General features: G+C 32.4%; 2 protein-coding genes across 2 annotated transcripts; one reads left to right on the top strand and one right to left on the bottom strand.

The window, feature by feature from the left end:
- The first annotated feature begins 864 nt into the window (after positions 1 to 864).
- Positions 865 to 4,573, top strand: LOC132749546 (uncharacterized). The gene has a single exon (XM_060739355.1). The coding sequence runs from the start codon at positions 1,271 to 1,273 to the stop codon at positions 3,260 to 3,262; it is 1,992 nt and encodes a 663-aa protein (XP_060595338.1). The 5' UTR covers positions 865 to 1,270; the 3' UTR covers positions 3,263 to 4,573.
- Positions 4,574 to 9,918: 5,345 nt separating this feature from the next.
- On the bottom strand, positions 9,919 to 25,825 carry LOC132749545 (integrator complex subunit 6-like). The gene is made up of 18 exons (XM_060739354.1): positions 25,527 to 25,825; positions 25,351 to 25,428; positions 24,067 to 24,216; positions 23,127 to 23,216; positions 22,479 to 22,668; positions 20,595 to 20,756; positions 19,460 to 19,668; positions 17,540 to 17,825; positions 16,889 to 16,983; positions 16,385 to 16,495; positions 15,120 to 15,199; positions 14,357 to 14,506; positions 13,709 to 13,815; positions 13,008 to 13,153; positions 12,358 to 12,469; positions 11,866 to 11,985; positions 10,866 to 11,144; positions 9,919 to 10,266 (listed from the first exon to the last, which is right to left on the bottom strand). Exons 1-18 carry the CDS (start codon positions 25,635 to 25,637, stop codon positions 10,085 to 10,087), a joined length of 2,658 nt encoding a protein of 885 aa, XP_060595337.1. The 5' UTR covers positions 25,638 to 25,825; the 3' UTR covers positions 9,919 to 10,084.
- Positions 25,826 to 27,254: the final 1,429 nt, after the last annotated feature.

Here is a 27,254-nt window from a genome sequence, read left to right as displayed (position 1 = left end):
TACTAATGGGAAATACTAATCACTTAGTTAGACGTTTGATACAGTTTTCATATGGACAGAATGAAAAAACTGTTTCATAGTGTTTATTTTAAAGATTGCATGGTTTTAGAATATGCTGTGTCCTGGAATTAGCAGAAGGCAGGTAACTGAAAATCGAGATTGTCAAATCTCTAGTCTTTTTTTCTGTTGCCAATTATTCAAAGATAATTAAATTAATGTTTAAAGAATCTTATGAAAACTAATAACAAACACCTTTGTGTTAGTTTTAAAAGTTGCCTTTTTTGACCATGCTGTAACTATTTAATAGAATGTTTAAGATTTCTTGGGGGGGGCTTCTAATTTAACATATGTCACCAGTGCAGGCTAAGATCAACTGGCATGTACATGTCTGATCATGGTCGTTTTTTTTTTCACCATTCATTGGGGTCATATTTTGAAACTCCCCCTACATATTTTTTTTTTTTTTAAGTTTGAATGATGGATTAGTCCAGTATGGCAAGGGACTATAAAATAGCATCAATATGGGGGCATGCTGCTTTATGCATAATTCTCATTTATGCTAGTATTTAATGTATGTAAAAAGAGAACTTCAAAAGCTACTGCAGTAATTTTTATGATATTAACTAAACTTGTTTATCACAAAGGCTAGAACATGTATGTGTAAATCAGTTTGAAAAACCCTATATTAGTACATACACCACTGAGAAATGGCTTATTTATCCTATTCCATTTGATTATGGGGAAATGGTCTTCAAACAATTTATTAGTGGATGTAAAAGAGAAACGGTTTTTGAATGAATACCAGAATCAATATCGGTGATAAAGATGTTTATTATAGTGAAGTAATGAGGTTTATACATCTTCAAAAAGGGGAAATTACATCAGCAAATAGAAATGTACGGGTATTCATCAATATGTATGCATATTATATATTGAATCTATTCATCAAGTGTATAGATTTTATAATAGTCTTCCTTTAATATATTCAAATTTTGGAAAGTATATACTTTGGGAAATTGAAATGTTTTCATATATTTTGCTTTGCTTAAAGGCCATCAAATCTTTAGATAATATTGTTAGGAAAAAAAGATCAAGATTTTTAAGTGTATTTGGACTGAGATGCTTGAGGATATAGTACTATTAAAATGGATTAAATATTTGTACAAAGTTTGTCCAGAGATCATGCTGAAAATTTGTGTATGAGGAATAAGGACATTCAAGTTTATTTGATATTTTGTCTAATTTTTTAAACTGAGGATAAATTTTAAATATGGCTGAAGCATTGTCTGTTTCAAACAAAGGGAGAAAACTTGTGTGCAGTATATGTCAGAAAACATTTGAAGAAATGACTGTGTCCTCCTGCTTCCATACATTTTGCTTAGATTGTCTTAGAGGTCAAGTGTCCACTTTTGGAAGGTCAACATATTGCTGCCCCATCTGTAAAGCATCTGTGAACTTACCAGGGGAGGTAATTAGTGATCTGACAAAAGATAATTATGATGTAGATGACATTTCAAGCTCTTCATTGAATCAGACTTGTGACATTTGCTCAGATGGTAGAATGGCTATAAATAGATGCATGCAATGTCAAGAAAGTTTATGCCATGCTTGTACAAATGCTCATATCAAAATGAAGGCATCCCGCTACCATAGGCACCAGGTTATACCTCTGAGAGACGATTTATTCACTGATGACCTTGAAAGGTCAAGGTCACTGAAGTATTGTTGGAGGCATAGGAATGAGGAAATCAAGTTTGTCTGCAAAGAGTGTGATGTAGTACTTTGTATGATATGTAAGTTGATGGAACACAAAGACCATGTGACCAAACCTGTATCTGAAGAAGCTAGTATTGTACGAGAAAAACTGACATCACTCCTGCAGAGACAGGTGGGTCTTGGTGAAATGTTAAAGTCAAAAGTCAATGGTTCTGAAAGCAGGGAAACAAACTTTCCCCAACAATTTGAGCAAGAACTGTCAAAACTTAATTTCCAAGCTTCTAAAATGCATGCAGAAATAGAAACTGAGAAACAAAAAGTTGAAAAAGAGTTAAAATTATACTATGGAGACAATTTGAGTAAGTATGAAAAAGACAAGGAGAGTCTGAGAAGAGATTTTGAAGAATACAGTAAAGTAAATACAGAAGCATTACAGTTATTGAACAGTAAGGATGAAGCCTATGTAGTTGGTAAGGGATCGTTTCTATATAAGAGACTGAATGAAATGGAAGAAAATACAAGAGATATCACTGAAACACCCCCTGTTAAACCTCTAAAACATTTTAATTATGGCACCATTGATCCAGATCAGTTACAAAGGATGATGGGATATGTGTGTGAAAAGAAGCCCCAGATTTCTCAATCACAGGAGTATGATCAAAGATTGCCACAGGATTTGATGAATCAGAGAGAGCAAAGTATTGCAGCATCATTCTACGGAAATTTGAAACTGCTTTCTAAGTTCACTGTGCCATTTAATGACGGTATAGGCTATGTATATGGGATTGGGCCTATAAATCAAAGCAATGCCTGGGTCACTCTCCTTGACCATAAGACTGTTACCTTGATGGACACAAAAGGGACTATTGTATCATCTGTAGATGTGGACGATGTTTGTGAAGATGTTACTGGCAACTCTGATGGAGACGGCTATATAACCTGTCCAAGAACCAAATGTATTAAAAGAGTAACATCATACGGTCAGGTGAATGATGTTTTAGCACAGTTGCAGCAAGACCCGCATGGCATTTGCTTACGGAGTATAGGTGACACACAGAGAAGTGACATGATAACCGAGTTGTATGTTTGCTTTACAGAGACTCGTGGGGCAACAATGCCTCTGTTTGAAAATCAGAAGGGATGTTTAAGGGTGTTTTCTGAAGATGGTGATGATTTAGGGAGAGGTTTTCATCTACAGGCCCCTGTGCGTGTTGATGCACATGCGGACACCAATGCTCTATGTGTATCAGATTACAGCAATGGGTGCGTAACAGTGTGTGACCTGTCTGGACAGTATGTGAAAGCCATTTACACAGGTGAAGATGATCAGGAACCGTTTAAACCGCTTGGTGTATGTTTCGATGCTATAGGAAACGTGATAATTGCGGATTGGAGTGGAAATCGAGTTTGCCTTATATCACAAGACGGTGAATACATTAAAACTCTTGTAAGTGATATAGAAGGACCTCAAAGTGTAGCTTTCAACAATAACTTATTATGGGTAGGAAGCAAATTTGGCAAGGTTCACGTTTTCAGTAATAACTAAACTGTTGTATAATATGACGATAACTTGTTAATTAATAGAAAATTTAAAATTCGTCATTTATATCATAATCATAGCTGTTGTAGAAACTTACTGGTATGATTCTAGTGACTTCCCTTGATCTTTGTTAATTGGATACATTCTGTTAAAGAGTTCTACCCATGTATGTTACTAGTATATGTTGGTGTAATTTAAGAGACTAATTCAATTAGAGGTGAACTTGCAGGAAAAAGCAAGTGTCCCATGATAAGCAAAATATTTATGTCATTTACAAGCTATCTGCAAAAGCCACAAATCTAAAGTTAAATTTTTTTTATCAGAATTGGAAATGCCCAAGATGCTTATAGGAAATCATAGAGTCCCCAAACAGCCAATATAACATCTTTATTGTTGGCAATGTTTTAAATTTAATTATCGACTCTGACTTTTGCTGACTCAGTCAAAATAACTGTATAATTTAGTAAAGGAACACTTGTGCTCGGACCTCCCTGGTGAGTTATGGCCAGTCTTAATTAGTTGGGAGTATCATATAGATGTAGAGAAGATGGGTAATGATGTATATTGTGGTTTACAGGATATTTACTGGGTTTATCAATCATACAGTTTAACAAATATTCTTTCGATCTGTATTTTATCAGAGATAACTTCTTTATAGGGGAAATATTGCTTCATCAAGTGATACTAGCTGCATTTAATAGTTAAGTAATTGTAGTGTTCTTTTCCACTAGAAAATATCAATCTTTCAAGAGTTAAAAAAAAGTTAATACCGGTATATATATATTAACAGTCTGGTTTCAGAACAAAAATTTTGTCTTAAATTAGTAGTAAAACCCAAATACTAGTACTGTACTGCTCTCTTCACTCAATAGGGAGAGCATCAGATTTGTAATCCAGGGGTTGAAGGTTCAATCCTTAGAGGTCATGCAATTTCTCTGTGAAATTTGAACATTTGATCTTAAACATCTAATGGTCATTTACATCACCACAGATTCAGAAATCATGTGGAATTAGTAGTACTTTAGTTGATCACTTGCAGCATAATTGGCAATTACTTGTTGGTTATCTTGGAAATTTGGTTAGGTGGACAAACCCGTCGCCAAGATAAAACCAAAAATGTTTCATTATCAGCGTCTTTAAAGTTAGGTATATTTCTTTTCATCTACACACATTTCAGAGTGACTAAATAAATACTCAAACAAGCATATAAAATGTTTGTTCATTTTTTATTTCAACAATAAGCTGCACATTGGAGATTCAACTGATGCACAGTGTCCATTTATCATGGTATAACTACAATATCCACCATCTTGGCTTGAAAAAAACCTTTCAACTGTAAATGTTCAAAATCTGATAATTTTATAAACGAAATACAGTCAAACATGTGTCAAAGACCTACTCCAAATATAGATCACTTAGTCAATATAGACTACTCTTTAAGACACCTTCATTGATTAACTAGAACAAAGATATCTCCAAATAAAGATCACATCTTGATAAAGGCCATGCTCTGTATTTATTTTGGATAGCCTTTGTTCACAAGTTTGACAATATATTTTGTTTCAAAATACTTCGCTTAAAATTTTCATCACTTTTACATATTACAACTAGAGTCTTTTCATTCCCTTTTTTTCAATTAATCTACAATTGAAGATTACATTTACAATGTACAACAATTGCAGAGCAACTCAGGTTTAGGCTGTTGCTGAATGGTACTCTTTTTAGGGGAGTTAAATCTGTTGTGAATGTTTACATGGGAAGAAATAAGAATACTCTTGTTGTAAAGAGGTTTTTGCTTCTAACAGAGGGCCTCTCTGTGGAGGGTGAACTGTACTGATGGACTATAGCAAGTTCCTTTTCATTATACCCAAAACTTTTTTTGTAACCCAAAACTGAATACATCTACATATATCTAATGTCTTTCAGAAACTGCAGACTAAATATCTTGTCAAAAAGTATTAACAGAACAAAAGTACTTAATTGCTTTTAAATAAGTGTTTTGTTTTTTTTAAAAAAAAACAAAAAACTATGCCTCAAAAATTACGAAGAATCTATACATCTGTAAATAAGTTACAAAATGTAAGCACTCGTAAAGCTTTCTTAATTATCAAAAATATTAAAAGTAAGCAAATCTTTCTTTTCTGGTTACAAAATATGTAAATGACTTCAGTGTATTGATCAGTATTTGAAGGGGAATATATCATAGGGCGAGAAAGTTTGTTTTGTTCTTTTTTTACAATATCAAGCAAGACTTGATGTTTAATCTGTTCAATAACTCATTCTGTGGATCATATTTAGAAACTTTTCATGCTTACAGGTGATTTACAATCTACAACCCTAATGATTTTTGTTTCGTTCAAGGCCTTGAAAATGTCAACACTGTTGTACACTGATCCAATTATATATAGATATGGTTACAGGGATGGGTAAATTTTGCCAGGAAACTTGCATGTTAAGCAAACATTTGTCTCCCAGATAGCACTATATCAAAAAACAAGAGGGCCATGATGGCCCTGAGGTCGCTCACCTGTATATAGGCCGCCCCAACCCCCAGGGCTTTTATTTGCACAAACTTGGTAGACACCCATAAGAAAATGTTTCATGCTAAACATCTAAGCTCTAGCTCATTGGGCTATTTAAAAGAAGATTTTTTTAAAGTTTTTACTATACACATATAGTTAAAAACAATGACACGCCTGGGGCCGGGCCAGTTATGACCCCAGGGTTTTTATTTGAACAAACTTTGTAGACACTTACTAGAATATGTTTCATGCTTAATATCTAAACTCTAGCTATTTGGGTTTTTTCAAAGAAGATTTTAAGTTTTTGCTATACACATATAAGGAAAATCAATGACCCCGGGGCAGGGCCAATTTTGACCCCAGGTCTTTTATTTGAACAAACTTTGTAGACACTCACTAAAAGATGTTTCATGCTTAATATCTTAACTCTAGCTATTTGAGTTCTTTAAAAGAAGATTTTTAAGTTTTTACTATATGCATATATAGGGAAAAATCAATGACCCCCCCCGGGCGGGGTCAATTTTGACCCAGGGCTTTTATTTGAACAAACTTGGTAGACACTTATTAGAACATTTTTCATGCTAAATATCTTAGCTCTAACTCTTTTGGTTCTTTAAAAGAAGATTTTTTAAGTTTTTACTATATGCATATAGGGAAAATCAATGACCCCCTGGGGCGGGGCCAATTTTGACCCCAGGGCTTTTCTTTGAACAAACTTGATAGACACCTATTAGAACATGTTTGATGCTCAATATCTTAGCCATAGCTCTTTGAGTTCTTTAAAAGAAGATTTTTTAAGTTTTCACTATATGCATATAGGGAAAATCAATGACCCCCCGGGGCGGGGCCAATTTTGACCCCAGGGCTTTTATTTGAACAAACTTGGTAGACACTCACTAGAAGATGTTTCATGCCAAATATCTAAGCTCTAGCTCTTATGGTTTTTTAAAAGAAGATATTTAAAGTTTTTTCTTTCGGTTGCCATGGCAACCAGAGTTCTGCATGGAATTAAATTCTTTGAACAATTTTTAAAGGTGACCACCAAAGGAACATTCCTGTGAAGTTTGGATGAAATTGGCCTTGTGGTTTATGAGGAGATGTCATTTAAAGTAAAAGTTTACGGACGACGGACGGACGACGGACGGACGACGGACGAAAAGCGATCACAAAAGCTCACCCTGTCACTTTGTGACAGGTGAGCTAAAAAAATCATCCTTTTGTAGTTTTACCATAATAAACTTCAATGATACATGGGCATGACAAAACATTGTGTAATGGTTCATGAAATATCACATGGCAAAAAACGATGTATATAATGAAACTAATGAATTGTGAGATGTCACATGACTTCACATATGTGTAATGATTCATGAAATTTGTGTAACGAATCATGAAATATCACAATATTGCTCTATGTCATGCAGGATAAAAAAAGTATGGGCAAGATATATTAAGAAAAACAATACAATTGAAATGCTATTTTAAATCTTTCACTTTAGTCTAGGTATTCCAAGACCTCTTTGAAATTTAGGTCCATCCTTAAAAAAACAAAAAATAATATATTCAAAATTACCTTTAAAACTGACAACAATATGAAAAGATTTTTTTTTTATTTTGAGGTTTCTAATAAATTTCTTACAGCATTAAACTTTTACCGTAAATTAACAATTTAGGTAACCTCGCAGATTCAGAGCCCCTTAGTATGTTATTTCTGATAGTGGCGATTACTCGGACAAACCCATCAAGTACTAAACATTTCAATGTTAATCGATTGCAAGAAATTAAACCAAGGCTGTGAACTTGGTAAGGCCACGCATTTAATTTTCTACTGAATTGCTCGGATAGTTCCCAAAATTTTCCTTTTACATGTATTTCAGTGGGCATCCAAGTGTCATCACCTAACTTATCTATGCTATCTGGATAGGCTTTTCTTTAATATCCAATAATTCAAATGTCCCTGGCAAGATTAAAGCATATGCCAAATAGGGGTAACTGACTGGAAGCCTACAAACTTATTCAAACAGCCATGTAGACCTATCATTTGCTTAATATTTTTTTCCTGTGAACACTATTTAACATTATCAATGGAGGGAAATGACTACCAGTGTAACAGTCTGTGGAATGGTGGTTCAATATGGTTTTTAAATTCATTAATCAAAAGTTACGATGAAATTACAGATATGACCAAAATAAAAAGACGTAAAAAATGTAAAGGTTTATTTCTTCATGTTTTCTTCATTTTCACCGTTTAATCATTATGAAATAGGTCTGATGCATGTATCTATATACTATTACACACCTAAATAAAAATTGAAAAAGAAAACTTCATCACCACTTGAAACAGTTTAAAGGGACTCCACTGAGGTTTTTGCAAATGCAAATTTTATTTTTTTAGGTTTTTGGCTTTCAGTGGGGTTCCTTTAATAATGATCTAGTGATTATTTTCAATCTAATTAACTTTATGTATTTTATCTTAAAATATGAAAGCTATATGTAAAGCTTTGTAATTTTCTGGATTTCTCACTATAAACAGATTTTGTTGTTGTTGCTGTATTTTTTCACCAGTATTTGTAACAATGGATATTATCAGCGTTTACATGAAATTAAAAGCTTGTCATATTTTCCTCTTTGTTAAATTTGTAAAAATCATTAGCCAAGACACAAGTATCAGAATAACAAGACTAACTGACTATTACATGCCATGAAATCTTCAACCATATTTCCTAACATTTAAGAAGAGGGGCGGGAAAGTTAAAAAAAAATTATTTAACCCTGTTAAGGATGTTTTTATTGTGTATACGTGTAAAATGAACAAGTCAGAAAATTAAATGCATTTTACTTATCACATACAAAACCTTTCAACAAAATTAGAACTTTGCTAAGATACTTACTTTAATCAAAATTTATCTTTACAAATTAATATAAAATCAGAATTATGATGACAAAATCAACATTTTTTGGAGGGTAAGTTGGTAGGGTAAGTCCGACAATTAACCAATTTTTTTAGCATTTTAGTGTTTAACATAGAAAAACAAACATCTTAAATAGCAAATAATGCATGTTCAGTAAATATAACATATCACAGACTGTGTCAAGGATTTACAAGCAAAAAAGCACATCATTTTTAACAAATAAAACAATTTGCACCAGTCTAGCACTTTTACCAAACAGTCATACATTCATAACATCTACAACTGCATTATGCAATAAATTACTCTGTCAACTTCAACACTTGTATCCATATACAACCAATTGAAATACTTTAAAGAAAACAAAAAACTGTGAGAATTACTCTTTTAACATACTAAATTTTTGTAATGGATTTGCCCTGCTTTGAATTTGAACAGTCCATTTAAAAGTCTAAAGAATTTCAATACCAAAATACAAAAACTGAGCTACCAACAGTATACAGGCTGGTCAGACTGTACCAATGTGTAGGCTGGCCTGGCTCTATACTGGTGGCAAAAGCTAATCACTTAAGTTCAAGTAGGTTATGGGTTAACCAAATCTAAATTTGTATAATGAAATTGTTCAGATATAAATACTGGACCCTTTCCATTGTTGACAAGATGAGATTTTTATATCCATATAAACACTTAAATTTAGCAGCCAAAAGTAAAGGGCTTGGTCAGACTGCATGGAAGAGAATCCAGTCCAGGCTTCATACTGGTGGCAAAGGAAGTCATCCACTTTTATAGCACTCAGAAAATTAAAATTTTCGCAACAAAAATGAATCAATTTAATACTATTTTAATTCAAATGCCATTTTTTAAAGAGGAAGTATCATTAAAAATTTCAAAGCACTTAGATAAAATAATTGACCAATTACAAATATCACATTCATCACATACATACTGTTAAGATTTCATTTCTAAATATTAATTGATGTGTAGCTGGAATTTAATTAACAATTTTACTACTTCAATTCTTGTTAACTTAGATGAAATCTTATATGAATAAACTACCAAGAACTTCATGTGTTAAACAAATACAGTTTCGTTTGCTGTTGTTCTTTGATTTTTTTACCACAAATATTTTAAAAACCATTAATTATTCATCAATCTTGGGAGTTTTTTCCTCCCTAAATTTTTAGAGTAACTTTTTTCTTTTTGTGACAGCAAGTTCATTTTTTTTTAAAAATAACCATTGTAAATTTCTTGTCCTAAGAGGTTTATTTTAATGTATAACTGATGTATAACTGGATTTTTAACAGGCATCCTATGTAAATAAATACACATACAGGTTTAAGTTAACTTGCCACACAAAAATCACACATATACACACACACATTCATTGCACGCCAGCATCATCTAAATTTATCATTCGTTTTGGAATGTTGAGTCAAAGATCTTTCGAACTTTTCCAACAAGTCAATGAGCACTTTCTTCTTGAACCTTCCTGCCTCGTGAATAATCTCCTGGACAAAGGCACACTTAATTTCATAACTTCCCTGAACTTTGTTCATATGTTCAAACAGAGTGTCATATCCTGAAAGAGAAATAACAGGTGAAACTGAAATATAGAAAGTCAAGGAATCAATGCTTTGAGACTCCCTAAATGAAAACCCAAGTAAACATACTTTATGTAAACAACAGTCCATTTCAAAATAGTTAAATTAGGCCTAAAACAGTTGTTATCTAATTTGATGTTTGAATTTTGGTTCCTACATCCCACATAAAATTTGGTAACTCACTGTAATCAAGGGGAAGAAACACAATTATTTTAATTCTGAAGAAGAATTATACCGCTACTTTCTCAAATAAAATGACGAGGGGTAAAGTATAAACAACTTTACCCTCACTTAAAGTTTTGTGAATTTGAATCCTACCATATTTAAACATATTTTAACAAGTCAGACTAGTTATCTAAGGATTGCCAGTTGCCTGGTTTAAATACAGTCGGGAGCAAGCTGTGGTTTCCGCAAGTAAAAATCTTTACACTCTTTACAAACTTTGCTTCTAGGAGCAGATCTGAAAGTGTTTCAATACGCTTATAACTTCCAACACAATCAAACTAAAATAAATAAGTATAAACTAAACCATTGTTTCAATATACTTTCTTTAATTCAAAAACAAAACTACACTTACTTCTTCCAGGTTTCCTAATTTCTTTCACTACAAGCTGCCGTAATGACACATTATGGTTCCACACTTTCAAGTCTTTCTTATGATTCAATTTGTTATTATGTTTATTATTTATCACTGTTTTCTCATTGGTTGGGGATTCTGGACTAATCCGCCCATTTTTTAATTCTGTAACATGATTGGTAAATGAAGTGTCACTGTCACTATGATACACATGATTTATTTCTACTGGCTCCTCCTTTATCACAGGTTTCATATCAAAGTCTTTGGGTGATGGCGATTCTACAAATAAAACACAAAGAAAGATATGAAGAAAAAAACAAAACATCCTTGATTACAAATCACTTTCCCCTCACCTCTGTGGGGTTCTTACTCAGGTGCTTGCTTGTGCCCCAATTTTGCATTCTTTGGACTTTATCCAGCTTGCTCAATGCCAGGGTTATACTTAGTGCTCGCCCATACCTAACATAATGCAAGAAGGGCCACCTGAAGTCTTCCTGCATCATTAAGGCTAATAAAATTATGCTGACTTTAAACAATCCTGAAAAAAACTTTCAGATTCAATATCAAACAGAGATTAAGTTTACTGGTGTGCTCACACCATGCAAGAATTGATGCACAAATTATTGTTAGTAAGTGCATTGAAGTACTTTTAAACAGTTCACCAAAAAATGTTCAAATTACATCTGGTAAAAAAAACATGTATGATTTAAGCAGCACTAACATGACAGTAAAAGGTCTAGATAAAAATACTTGTCAGTGTCAACTGACATAACATGTAAGTGGCATACTTCACTATTGATAAAAGACTTATCCCTTCGAGTTATATTGTCTATGCCACTGGTATGGAGCTAAGTCAGCTTGGACTTATATAAAATGAAGCTATGATCTTCACTTCAGCTGGCTCCTCAATTTCCTTTTTCACACATAAATTCACAAAGGAAACAAGTCTTTATTCAGTAAAACGGAACAAGATTCAAAAAGATAAGGATTAAAAGTATACCTGGTTCTGAATCAGATTCCTCTTTTATTGGAGACATTGGTTGCAGCTCCAACTTTTCCACTTTGGGAACAACTGGTGGTGTTTTTGGACGTCGTATTGGAGTGTCTTTGGGTAGCGGCCCTGGAAATTATAATAACATTTTTTTATTTTACATTTTTCACCTTTTTCCATGCCAAATATATACAAGAAAAGAACATGCCAAACCACAATATGCTTCAAAAAGTCATAATTTTGTGATTTTTTAAAAAGAAACACCAAAATATAAAACCACTGGTTATTCACAATGATGCATTCTGTCATACTGCTTTCAAAACAATTTAACATGACTTCTAGCCTTTTATCTGTATACGGACCAAAATATTTTGTATTGCTCATCAATAAATTGAATTCCAAAAACAAAGATTTTTGCAAGACAAAGTTACTCAGTGGCCTCCAAAAAGATCTGTACTACTATATCTAAGCTTTAGTATATCTACAAAACTTTGTACTAACCTGGTTTTCTTTTCCGAGGTCCGGGTGACCCTGGTGCAGCATCCATATTTCTCTTTTTCTGAGACTGCTGGCCCCCTAACATAGAGTCTTCAGCCTCATCTACCATGATGTTCTGAAAATTAAAAAAAAATTCTCGTGCTTTATTACATTATCTTTCAAGTTATGACAACATTAATCTCCGATTGAATAAAGCATTCTTAGATTTTGAGAAGCCGTATTTGACTTGGCACCTCCACATCTTTTCTGATCATTATCAATGAAAATCCATTCATCTTGAAACACATCACATGTCTCGTATGAGAAATAACACATATTGCTGTCTATATGCAATGGAATTTTCAATTTCAAAATAAAAATTCTTTTGTCATCTTAAAAAATCTCATCTTTTTGCATCTTATACTGTTCAACTGTGTTGGAAGCTATAAGCTTATTGAACATCCCAAACCCATTCCTGGAACCAACCAGTACTAAGCAATGCATGTCAAGTTTCTTGCTCAAGGAAACAACGGCTTGCCACCGACGAGTTTTGAACCCGCATGACCAGCAATCTTTAGATCACTAGTATGACGCATTAAGCTCTTGGCCAAGCAACCACTCAAAAGATCTGAAAAAAAATAGACTGCTCAATCATGAATATAACAGAAACATACCTTGTTAACTTTGAAAGGATTTCCAAACATATGGACTCTAGTTGGTGTATTTTCTAACTGCCGTAGTGGCGGCGATTCACTATATATTTTTTTGAGGTATTCTTGGTAATTACCCATTTGCCCTATGGGCACACTATGTAATTCATCTGCAAGACAAAGTATTTTTACTCATAATTTCATTTGGTTTTTAAGTGACTATATAGATTTTTATGACAATATTCATGCTCTACTGGGGAAAGAAGATAATAGATACACATCCATACAGCATTTCAGGCATGGACTTCAACTATGTAGACTCTCCACCTTTTGGAGTCACCAAATCAGAACAATTCAACTTGCTCTGGCTATATTGAACTCCTATACTTTATTTAACACCTATAACAGAAGGATCATGCAAAAGTTGTGGTTCATTTTCTGACCAAACAAGGCTTTAACTATGCTCCAAAGTCACAAATCAATGATTTCCCAAAAAGATGTTCTAAAAAAATCAAATCTATTAAGCAAGCATTTTATTATCAAATATAAACAATTATATGACCAAATTACCATTTTTTGACTGCCTTTTACTAGAAATTGAGGGGGGAAAAAAAACATCATTGCAATTTTATGTAGATCCCAATTTAAAATCAGAGGTCATAAAACTTAACTGAAACTAAACAGTATTCTATTTTAGTACATATTGTAAACAATGAAAGAATTACCAGTGTCTGAAAGTTTTGTTTTATTGGTATATGATGTCTGTAGGAAATTGGTTTTCATCCTAGCTATCTGATCCAATAAACTCTTCCGCGGAATATCATACGGATTCCTGGAAATGAAACAGTATTCTGGGAAAATGAAATACATTAATATATGTGTTCCTTTGTGAAACGATACTTCTTTTATATCAAGACTTAATTCAAAATGCTTTTCTATTTTCGTAAATAAGATCTAATGCCTCACTAAATTAAACTTCAAACAAAAGTTGGAAGAGAATAATAACTGCAGTTTGATAGTAGAAAAAAAACCTATAGAGTTAAGTGAGCATTTAAAATATATATTCGAGTGAAGGGACTCCACTGAGGGTTGGTTTTTTTTTTACATTACAGGTCTGGAAATATTTTCCAAGATTTGTGAACCATTTAATGTAGATCTAAAACAATAAATAATTTGTATGCAAATTTTCAGATCATTCATTCCCTCACCTCATTATTCCAGAATTATAAATTCTATTGTGCAAAATATCCTAAAATAGCAAGTCTGACCAATCTCTGTACTGTTGGTAGTTCAATTAATGGAAGGTTCAGATTTTAAAGCTTGGAAAATCATTAGCACACAAATTCAGTGAGGGTTAAGGCTTAATAGTTTACCTAAATTGTTGAGGTTTAATTTCTCTATCAGGTACAGCTATAGTAAATGTGTTGTAATCTGTAAGCTCCTGTTTAAGGCTGGATAAATTCCCTCCAACATTCTTCAGTAATTGGCTAAAATCCTTTCTTTGTAATACAGATGTCTTTGTTCTAAAATAGGGACAAAAATAATTTTATTAACATATCAGGTGACAAACAATGACAAAGTTAAGAACATTAAAATATAGAACTAATTTTATATAATTGGAATAAAACAGGAGGAAAACCAATTCAAGAAAATTCAATATCACTTAAAATTACTTTAAAGGAAATTGGTATGTACTGTTAGTGACATTAAATGAGTAAATTTTGCATTAAAAATTGTTAAACTTTTGCTAAACTGTTAAACAAAACCATAATGATAGCAAATTAGCACCATTGAAACTGTTATTGAACAAAAACCGAAAAGTGAGTTCAAGGTCATCATTTGAACAGCAAAACATGCCATCAATTACACTATAACGTAGATTAAACATGCCATCAATTTCACTATAACGTAGATGTTTGATTTCCAGAAAAGGAAAGTATTTTTTTATCTATTCCACTTTTCAGTAACACTTGAAAAACCAGTTGTGTAGCATAATTATAAAACCTGTGTAATTAAAGTGAAATCAGCACATCTTGGAAAAAAAAGAGCTAACCTAAATGCCCTTGTGCAGAGAGTATTAAACATTTACCTAGAGCTAACCTAAATGCCCTTGTGCAGAGATAATTTAACATTTACCTTGAGCTAACTTTAATACCCTCGTGTGGCGGAACTTTAGAACCAACAGATGCCACTAATCTGTCCATCTCCATCTTGGCCTGTAACAAATGATAACACATTAATCTAGAGTGTTATGGATAACTTCTCGATAAGAACTTTATTCATACAAAGGTTCTACAGGGTAGTGTAAGAGACTGTATAAAACTCCATTCAAGATGTATCATCAGTTTCAATATACCTGTAGTTTTAATAGTAAATACATGTATATTTTATAAGCAAAACATTTTCAAAGTCAACAACTAGTATTCATCTGCTTTCTTCTTTTTATGGATGAATTTTTTTCAAACTGGCACTGTAACAATTTCAAGTTTTACAGGTCGAGGTACATGCACTATTTCGGACTGAAAAATAGATATAACTTAAACTAGGCGGATAGCCTCCTAACAAAAAAAACAAAAAAACAACCCTAGTAGGACTCAACTCTGAACTGAACCTTATCAACTCAATAGATACCCCCAGTCTATTTTCTGCTCAAACCCTTGTACAAAATATAGGAATCCAGTGTAAGAAATTAGGATTTGAATCGACTAGGCTGGTCGGACTACCAGATTGGAATATTCACTAGCCCTAAAAACAGTTTACTAGCACAATTCATTTGTTCAAAACAGTTGTTTATATTGCCTCTGAAAATACAGTAGCCTGGTCGGGCTTTTTACTGTGAAAAGCTATAGGACTACTGCTAATTTCGAACACTGGGAATCCCCGATACCTTCACAATTGAGAATGAAAAGCACTATCAAATCAAATAATACAATATACAGCAGCATCATTTAACACAAAGTGATAATATTAATGCAGCATATTTCAGAAATTGAATTGTTTTACAATTCATTAACAATGATTGTGACAATTCTATCTGGATAAAACGATACACATTTGCAACAGAACCATTATCAGACTACCAATATTTTAAACTACGAGACAGTATTTGATTTACTAGGAAATGACACGAGAAGTCTAAGCAAAGATCAATACACACAATTTTCTTTCTTTGCATTCAAACAATGAAATTATTCAAACATTTGAACAATTAAAACAGAAATAGAATTTCTACTGTTAACAATCTATTTTTAGCTAGTTTATCAAGATGCCAGATTGAATCTCTAGATATCTATTTATAAGACATATAAATCTATTTTAAAAAATCCTGGTTATTTACCTTAGAGTATCATGCTTACGATTGGTTTGACTCTGAACATAAATAAAAATATACATGTACATACCATATTTTTCAATTTCTTTAGATAGGTGATCACACTATATGAAAGACAATTGTCCATGTTCTCTGGTACTAGATTATGAGCTCCCATTCTAGCTAACGCTCTCTTCAATGGCTGTTTAAACATAAAATATTAATAACATTTCACTAGGTTTTACTATTTTGGTAGAGTTTTATGTCACATCCTGTGAAGATTATACAAATAAAATTTATTATTACAATCACTGCCAAGGTTTACCCTGGACAACAAATTCTCTAAGTCAACTTTGTGATTTTACAGTACATGTATCTTAAGAAACTTGATAACTAGAATTTCTGTGGCAAAATCAAAGTTTTACTAAATGGCTAAAATGGCAAAAAGCAGCGAGAGGCCCGATGCCATTTAAGTTGTGTTTTTGTTGCTATTTTTTTCATAAAAAGAAATCACAAGTGTAAAAGAAAAATATCCTAATCTCAGGTCATGTTAAGTTAGAATGCATTTGAAAAGGTGTTACAAGTTTAAACTAACCTGTGCATAGTATCCTGGCATAGTTTTAATATAGTTATCAAACCTCTGTCTCCACTGAGGGGACGGCTTTAATTTGTGAACCTTAAATAACTCATCTGAAATATTGAGAATAATAACATATTATTTATTATAGGTCAGTTTTAATCAGTAAAATGAAAAATTATCATCAAAGGATCAGGTTTAAGACCAATTTTTGGTATCCTATAAAAGCACTTTATAATGAAATTGTTGACAGAACTGTTCAAAAAGTAGTAGTCATTAACAAAGATACAAAGATAGAAATTGGAAAAGTAAGTATTTGAAGAGCAATATATTTATGTTTTAAACAGTATAAAATAGAACATATGTAATTTCAAATAAAAAATTAATTTAATTTTCAACTTGATACTTCAACCTTTTATTAAAGGAGCATTTTCAAAAAAAAAGAAAATGTAAAGATTATGTGTCCATAGGACATAGATGCTCCAAAATTGCACTGTTTTGTCAGTATAGGGACAGACAGACAGACAATGGCAAAAATATACACCCCTTACCCTATGTGGAGGGCATAAAAATAACATTTCATGGAAACAGCACAATAACATATGATTGGTACCTAAAGAGTCAAAATCAAACCAAATTTCAAATTGAACCCTAAGAACCCCAACTTACCTAACAATGGTAATAACACTGGATAATTATAGGGCATCACAAATAAATTGACACTAGACAATGTACTACTGGCTTTTATATATCCAAAAGGATGTCCAAGTTCACTATATCTAGCACTGTTACTTATAAAAACCTGCCAGCAAACATTTGGTTGTCTACGCTCCAATATATACTGCGTAAGGGGTGAGGGTTCGAGTTCGTATTTATCAAAAGGTAGATTGTCTATAACCATTGGCTCACAGGGATTGCACGAGAATTGAACATTTGGATGCGCTGATCTTGGTGCCTGCAAAAGTAATTTAAAACATAAATTGGTTAATCAATCAAACAGCTACAAAATAATAAATTGGACTATGCTACACTTTCCAAACGTCTGCAAGTTATGCCTATGACTGTTCTTTCAAATATTTCATTACATCATTGCAGATTATTTCCATAGGCTTAAATCTTTCAACATATTTCTTTAAATTTCTTACTTATGAAAGGTAAATGTTACTATATACAGAGTAATAGTAATGATTGTATATTTGACAAGTCCGTTTATACAATTTTGCTTATATTTTGCCATTTGTAATATCAATGAACAAAGGTCTTTGCAAGATTTGTTCTCTCAAATGTATAGAAACACTTGTATACTTCAGAACAAAGCCAGACAATGTCTGTTAATACAAATCGATTCAATGATTTCAGTATCAACTGTCATTAACAAATGACCAAATCACAGCTTACAGCTTTCAATTCATGTATAAACACTAAATAGCTTAGGTCATTCATTCCACATAAAAAAAATCTTTTTCTTTTCTTTTCTTTTTCACCACAAAAAAAGAAGTTTGTATTAAAATCTAGACTCACTAACTGCATGTACATTGTCTTTCAAGATTGGTTGCCCTCACTCATGACCTGGTTCTCTACCAAATCAGGAGGGTCTCTTTCTGCATGTAGAAACAACAACCTGTCACTTACTGTGATCATGCTTCCCCAAAAAATTTGATTTAAAAGGGAGACAACTATTTCTTCTTAAATTTAATTTTCATTAAAGGGAGATAATTGTTCTTGTGAGTTTGCTTCAGTTTTAATAAGGGAGATAAGTGTATAAAGCTTGCATTTATAAACACGTTCATAAGTAGATAAACTTTGTTTAATTAACAGATCTTGGCCCAAGGTTATAAACAATTTCCCTAAGCTCAAACTCAGGTCTCTGGTATCTGATCGGTCTGAAACTGCCACAGAATACACTAACCAATGAAAACCCTGATATTTGAAACTGAACTCGGGAAAAAGTTTAATAACCTCAAGGCCTTATTTCAAAGGAGGCATCTGGCTTCATGAAGACTTATCCCAATTTCAATAGAGGTCCATTACAGATCTTGCATAAAGTTGATGGTTGTTGTTGTTGTTTTAAAAGTTTATTCAAAGGGAGATGAATGCACTTAAATTAAGCATGCTTCCCAAATTGAACTTTGTGATCTTTCCGTTACTTATACCTTTCAGTATAACTAGTATAACTATTAAGCTTTACAGAGGTTAAAGGTACAGGCAGATTAATATGATCACATATTATCTTGATAACTAGCTATATTCTTGTCTTGAACTTAAGTTTACAAATACAAAGTTTTAATTCAAATATAGATGACTACTTTCAAATTAAAACTTTTCTTCTAAAATTTTAATTATAAAGAACTACAAATAAATCTGTCAATCTTCAACAAATTACCTGATTTATATATAGAATGAAAGTGTTTGGAACACACTTTTACATCTCTTACAAGACCAATTTTTAAGAAAAGTCAATTTTTGTTAAAACCTTTACACTTTTTAACATAAAAACTCTCAACTATTTCTCATAATTAAGCAATCTTCAAATGTTTTTTAAAAACATGCATACAAACATGTATATACAAATAATCAAACATTACTCACCAAAGTTTGATTTGTATTATCTGGCCAGAAAGACTCTGGTATTGGCCAGTGACCAACAGAATAACCTTTCTGCGCTGACCGTGGTACTAATATCAAACGCCGTAGGTTATGCCAACTTGTGTTTCCCGGTAAATGGGAGGGTGGGGGTGTGGCTGCAGCTTTTGGCTCCTCCTCCATTTTGATTATCTGACCATTCATACTTTGATTTTCTGAAACAATGAATTGTGTTTTAATTAAGTTTTGGAAGATACATTAGTGCCAGAAATACTGTTTAAAATTCAGAAAATGCAAAAAGTACTTCTAAACACATATTGAGACAACATATGAAGAAATGCTGTTTAGATTAAATAGAATGTTAAATATTGCAACAATATAATATTTTGCAAACACAATAAAATTTTTGTGACAATCTTTATGTCCAGCAGAATTGAAGACTTGACAGGTTGTGCCAAATTTATTAGACACAATTTATCTATTCAACCAATGAAACATTTGATTAATTTCTCTATATGAACAGAAAATATTCTATAAGGCAAGAAATTATTTGATCAAACAAAACCACTTTTGTCCTCTTTAATGTTAGGTAAGTTTTCCAATGTTTATACACCTTGACAGTAAACAAAGTACAGGTAGGGATATTATAAATGACAAACAATTATAACAATTATATAGTTAAAAGTCCTGTTAAAGAGTATTGGGTCTTGAACAAAAACATACAAATAAGACCCTGAAAAGATGCTATGTTTCTTTTCCTATATCAACACTGTTATGGTCATATGGCTACTTTCTCTCTTTACTGGTGAAGACCCCAGGTGCACCTCTGTTCATTATTTCAGGCAAGACCCAGCACCAGGGTAAACCACCAATCTTCTGTAAGCTACAAAATGTAACTTGATAGTTTTCTCACATATAAGAATTCAAAAACATCCTGGCAGGATTTAAACCCACAGTCGTGAGGGGCAAGTAGTTTTACATCATTGACCTTAACCAAAGACAAGTCCTACTTGTGGATTTTGAAATATAAGTTGCAGCAAAACGTAAAGTGTTACACTGACATGCATTGCAAGCAAGTAGGACAGCCAGACTATTGTTTGATTAAACAAGCTAAGATAGGCCTATTCTTTACAATACTCACCTTTCATACTCTCGTTCTCCAGCTTGTTTAGTTCATTTGGCAACAATGGTGGATCAGGACCTATTTTTTCAAATTGTATTACTACGCCATTTTGTACTTTAGACACAAGACTTTCTATTGCTGCATTTAACATCTTTTGATTATAAACTGCATATGAACGACCTGTAAAAGAAACACATTTCAATCATTTAAATTTTACACGAGTATGAAAACTTACACAAATAAACCAATACTTAAATGTCATTCAGAGGATACGTCTGAAAATTGTCAAGATCAGAAAATTAGTGAACCAAAAAAATAACATGTCAATATGGAAGCATCGTAACAATACTGCTGGTAAATGAATTAGACATCATGCCTAAATAAAGATAATAAGAATTATAAGAAAACTTTTAACTACCATTAGCTGTAAGCTTCAGCAATTATAAAGTGGCTATTGGATTTGGTTGCCAAACAGGGCCTTTTTTCCTTCTACAACAAAGGCCATTTATGTCCTGCATCTCCTATGAAACTAGAAATGTGTCCATAGGACACGGATGCCCTAACACACCACTGTTCTGTCAATCTTATGACTCTAGGTCAAATATTTTTTGGACTACATGTGCCACAAGTTGAAAACTAAAAATCAACAAAGGGCCATAATTCTGTTAAATTTGGTTTCAGCAAAAATTCCTACCTTTACTACCATCTACACATTAAGGTTGTTAATCCCTGGAAGTTTAAGCAAAATCTGCCATCTGGTTTAAGAGGAGTTGCATTCACAAAATTTCTACATAGTATATAATGAAAAAAAGAACAAAGGGCCATAATTCTGTTAAATTTGGTTGCAGCAAAAATTCCTTCCTTTACTGCCATCTACACATAAAGGTTGTTCATCCTTGGAAGTTTAAGCAAAATCTGCCATCCGGTTTAAGAGGAGTTGCATTCACAAAATTTCTATATAGAATATAGTGAAAAAATCAACAAAGGGCCATAATTCTGTAAAGTTTGGTCGCAGCGAAAATTCCTTCCTTAACTACCATCTTCACCTTAAGGTTGTTCATCCCTGTAAGTTTAAGCAAAATCTGCCATCCGGTTTAAGAGGAGTTGCGTTCACAAAATTTCTACATAGTATATAGTGAAAAAATCAACAAAGGGCCATAATTCTGTTAAATTTGGTCGCAGCAAAAATTCCTTCCTTTACTACCATCTACATATTAAGGTTGTTCATCCCTGTAAGTTTGAGCAAAATCTGCCATGCAGTTTAAGAGGAGTTGCGTTCACAAAATTTCTTCATAATATCTAGTGAAAAAATCAACAAAGGGCCATAATTCTGTTAAATTTGGTCGCAGTGAAAATTCCTTCCTTTACTTCCATCTACACATTAAGGTTGTTCATCCCTGTAAGTTTAAGCAAAATCTGCCATTTGTCGGTTTAAGAGGAGTTGCGTTCACAAGATTTCGGGACGTACGGACGGACTGACGGACATCTGGACTGACTGACACTCGGACGGACAAGTGCAACGCTATATGCTCCCACTCTGTGGGGGCATAAAAATTCTTTAAAATCAGGCAGTTTTCCCATATTCACTTTACATGAAGTTCCTTTTAGCAGGATACTGTGTTATTTTTCTCGAAATTTAAGGAAATGGATCCTTTCCCAACCTGTGAAAAAAATCTCACCCATCTTATGATATTCTGATAAAATTTCATATGAAACAACCAAAATTTGGCTTAAAGAATTTATCAATGAGGGAATGCATGTTCTGATTCATAATGTTATAAAAACATCATGCATGTATCTTCATGTTGAAAATAATTGTACAACATAATGCAAGACCTAATAGATACATTGTGAATATTAACAGCCTTTCACTACTACTCAGTTTATGCACAGTTTTATTACCTCCTGTAACTTCACACATCAGATCTAGTGGATGATTATCTGCTGATGGGATAAATGTATTACTACTAAGATCAATTGGCACGCTGCCAGGTAACCTCATTACAAGGCCAAATATTCGTTGATCCCATCGGAACGGTTCCTTTGTCAACTCATGACCAGGGACGCAAGATGTGTTCATGGGAATATTCAACTGAAATTAAAGTATAATTTTGTATAATTTTTAATCTTTACATGTTAAATTTTCTTGATATTTTAAGTTTTTTTGCATTTTGTTTTATTTGCAATAGCATAAAGTCTTCCTTTTTTGTTTTTTCTTATAAAATACATTTCATTTACAACCAGATTTATGCCTGCGAGGTTGCAAATATTTTACTCATATCAACTGACAATAATAGAATCAAATGACCAAGATAAGCTTCTACTATACCATAATGCTATATGCCATATAGGCTAAATTTTGCTGAATATTTTTAAGTTTTTTTTTGTTTTTTTTTTGTAAACTTGGTGCTTACAAACACATATTTAACCCTATACCTTAACATTTCAACTACAAACTGGATTTTGTAAGAGAGAACTTAAACTAAATTAAGGGCCATAGAGGACCATAATCATCCACTTTATTATTTTTTTTACTATTGTAGAAATTACCTCTGGCTGAACACCACTAAAAGAGGTAAGTTTTCCACCATCAGTAAGTGTAATGATCACTGCAGGTTCTAAATAGTGAGGACATCTTCCCTGCAAGTAAATAACAACATTCAATGCTCAGTAAGTTCAAACAAATGCAAAAAAAAACATAATTAAAACTGTATCAAAGCATTGCAATGTTCATGCATTGTATATATTTTGTTTTGTATACATAAAATGTTTTCATTATCAATACAGACAGGAGTTTTTTTGTTACTATTAATATAATCATTGTTTCCTGGGTTTATTATTGTTTCCTATGTTTAATAATATAGTTAGTTAAGGTTGGTAACTATGATTATCTCCCCTTTAAAATCATCATATAGGTTTTTGATATGCTCGACAGGTTTTGATGTATTCAATATAAAATTGAATTAACACTGTGTCTGATTGTGACCTATGTGACTCAAAGGGACCCTGCACAGTGTTGGGATAGTGTAAAACGGTAATTCTAGATAAAAATATATATACCTTTTTTATATTTATATATTATATATAAACTATTTTTTTTCTCTAGAATTACCTTTTTACACTATCACAACACTGTGTTGGGTTCCATTGATGTGACTAAATATATTGTTAGAAGGCTTCTTGCAATTTTATTCATTTATATCCAAAACCATCGAATTTTATGTAAGCATCTACTTAGAAAAGCTGTGAAAGACACAATATGCCCCATTACAAACAAAAATGTAACACTTTAATGTATTACAATTTTACAAAAACCAAACTATTATTTCAAGTTGACATTTTAAACTTCACAGCATATTACAACAAGACCTAGATACAAAGTGTGTTATACTGTTTAAAAAATATATTGTTTATATGTCATGTTATAAGTGGTTGTGTTGTTGGTATTGTTGTTGCCTTTTACTACTTTATTTACACACAGTTTTATTACCTGCCCATATGTGTCAATTCCAGATTGCATTCGATTAACATTGAGCAAATCAAAACAACTTTTCATTGCATTTCCCATAGAGGTTATCCCAGCTGCTGTCAGATTCTTCAACTCAGCAGTGAATGTTGCATGATTCTCCTTCCAACCTGCCTGTAAAACAAATATAAGTCTTAAAATATGTTGCAACACTGCAACACATGATGTAACTGTTGATAATTTTTTTTTTTTTTGGGGGGGGGGGGGGGTTGGGGGGAGACTGGTTTCAAATCACAACACAAGTCACCAACATAGTAATGATTATACATTTTTATATTATTAAATTTGAAAAATTGAAAATTGGCAAATTTCCAAAATAAATTGCTTAAAACTGAACAATAGTTTATATTAACTCTTTCAAATATTAACTTCAGTCTTTATACTACCTAAATAATAAATTGTAACTGAACTGACATGAAGTTAACATTGTTTGGTTTTTTGTTTTGTTTTTGTTTTTTTATTTTTTTTTTTTCAGTTTTTTTTTTCATTTCAAACAAGTCAAAATAAAAATAAATTAAAATCATATTAGACAGAACAACAGTCAACATCTGTCAAATTAATCAGTGAGCATTTCACTATCATCAGTTCATTTACAGTATATATTACACATGAATGTTACCATCCATAAAATACTTGTCGGAAAGAAAGGTTTAAAAAAAACTTTCATTACTTGTCACCATTTTAAATTGACAAGCCAGATTTTTCATAGAATGTTTGTACATTTTTGAATTTTATATCTGACTGTGTTTTAATTATAGAAATTTAAAAAAAAAACTTGAAATTTTTTTTTTATTATTATTCTCCTCTTTTTATTCTTTAACTGCAATTTCTAGTATTTTCTTCATATAGATATGTATTCAATGGCTTTATTTTTATATATCTATTTTCTGAAATAAAAATAATAACCAGTTAATTGAGTAATATGCATCTCGTGCTGCAGGGTAAATAATGATACGTCAAGTACTTTGATTTCTTTGTGATACACAAATTGACCTACATATATATGCAAATTAGGAAGGTCGATTTATTTATAGTAACTTATTGAAATTTTTCCCACAATGCACTACCAACACGGAGAAAGCAATGGCGAATGGACGTACGTTGGACTTCGCTGTGATTTTTGTGGCGATTTCTGTGTGTTACATTCGACCAAACGCTTGAAACCGTGTCGGATTATGTGAATGAATAAATTTTCAACCGATATGATGGCATAGTTTTGCTGATCGGACTTGAATAAAGTGAAAATACCTTGATATTTGACGGGGGATCCTCCAAAGTCAAAAGCATGTACCTGTCCCACCGACTGTTTGGATCGCGAGCTCTTATCTAAAGAATAAATAAAATGCAAAATTATGAGTCAGATTTCTTTGTCATATCACAAACTAACATGTCAATCGAAAACTATGCCTTTTATGTTTATTTACCTTCATAAAATTCTCGACTGATGCTTTCGCTATGTCGATCAAAGAGGTTCCTAAGTATGTGCGCTGATTCATAGACGCACTGGTGTCTACAAGAAACAATATTATTGTCATCTTAAAGCTTAAGCCTTAATGCTTATTTCCAGATCGATTCCGGAAGCCCAAAAGGCCTCCTTACGGTGAAAATCGCGTAAATTCCGTCCGTCTTTCACTATGCCTCAGCCCGGTTTGGCTGCCGAAATCAGCAGCTAGCACGCCACGAAATCTGAGCACGTGACCTGTTCGCCATTAATTTCTGATTGGTTGATACATTTTGGTGGGGAGCGAGTAATTCATTCTTAATTATTATTTTATCATATGGTTTTACTACATACTTTTTCACTTTATCTCTTTCTATTGTTACAATATTGGTAAATGAAAATGGTGTGTACGTAAAAGTCTTAAGTATATTGGTTAAAGTTCAGAAAACATAAATCAATAAATGTCTTGAGATACTCCCTTAAAAAATAGTAGGTCATTTACTTTCATATTGTTTGACCCGATTTGCGTAAATGTTTATGTTTCTGTCACATGTAAATAATAAATTTAATATACAGGCATAACTAGCATTCGTTAACAAAAATATGATTTTAACAGGTAACTGTTTATAAAAAGACATTTTTATCAACAAACATAATTATGTGTAAGGCCGTTCACTCTTAAAGGGACTCCACTGAGGTTTAAAAGCCTAAAAACATAACATTTGAATTTCTTACATGAATGAGCTGAGGCACTTTAAACAGAAATGTATGCAAAGATAGTTAAGAAATATACTTTGAAATAAATTGAAAATCGTATTTTTATGCTTTTCATAGCTCGATTTGAATGAAAAGTGTTTTAACGCTTTTCGTTTTTGGGTCATATTTTACAATTTGAATAATTATTCTGGAAAAAAGATGCGCGCGAATGATCTGAAACTTTGCACAAAGATTAGTGGTCTAAACCTACATCAAATGGTACATTAATCTGGAAAAAAATATTTTCAGTCCCATTAAGGGACTCCACTGAGGTTTCTTGACATGATGGGACTGAAAATATTTTTTCCAGGTAAATGTACCATTTGATGTAAAAAGAAAATTAGCATGAATCTGGAGCAATTAACGTACGTACACTCTTTTATGTGCTCACTGACAAAAAAGTATGGCAAAACGAATGATTAGAATTTATTTATAGTTCTATAAGTTAATTGAAAAGAGGAGAACAAAACCACTTTGTGACGTTTCATATTGTAATGTTATGTGTGATGTAATTCATGAGACCCTGATTCAAGTGCCGGCTTCGTGTCCAATGAAAAAATACAATGTCGCATAATAAAAATTAGATGATAGCCATGTACGGATACTTGCTTTAAAACGGTTTTAAATGATTAATCGGTCGCAGATGTTAACCTAGCTGTTTGTTTAATTAATCCCTAATTCAAATCATTGCAAATGGTGAATAATAAATACAAGTTTTCTTTTGATTTATTGTGTGTTAACATGTTAAAGCAGACACAAAATTATTTATCTTCTGAATGAATTTGATAAGGTTTAAATAATAGATTTAAAGCAAGTTAACCTGAAGAAAGTCGCACTAAATGTGCCATTATTTGTCATAAAAGAATCAAAATGTAAACAAATTAGTATTTTGACTTCCATACAAAATAGTAAATCACTGTACATAACCTTATACTAAAAAAAGCAACAGAAAAAG

Source organism: Ruditapes philippinarum, unplaced genomic scaffold (assembly GCF_026571515.1).
Source record: "Ruditapes philippinarum isolate M1 unplaced genomic scaffold, ASM2657151v2 ctg685_1_1_1_1, whole genome shotgun sequence".
NCBI classification, from domain to species: Eukaryota; Metazoa; Mollusca; class Bivalvia; order Venerida; family Veneridae; genus Ruditapes; species Ruditapes philippinarum.
The sequence above is the reverse complement of the archived record's forward strand: the minus strand, read 5'-3'. Positions and strand labels throughout refer to the sequence as shown.

Bases quoted from the DNA above. Each gene is read 5' to 3' on its own strand.
- LOC132749545 (XM_060739354.1), bottom strand. From the start codon at position 25,637: ATGACAATAATATTGTTTCTTGTAGACACCAGTGCGTCTATGAATCAG. The intron at 24,217-25,350 runs GTATTTTCACTT...TTTGTTTTACAG, and splicing joins ATCCCCCGTCAAATATCAAG to GCAGGTTGGAAGGAGAATCA. The intron at 11,145-11,865 runs GTATACTTTTAA...TTTTATTTGTAG, and splicing joins GGAATCTGATTCAGAACCAG to AATCGCCATCACCCAAAGAC.
- LOC132749546 (XM_060739355.1), top strand. From the start codon at position 1,271: ATGGCTGAAGCATTGTCTGTTTCAAACAAAGGGAGAAAACTTGTGTGC.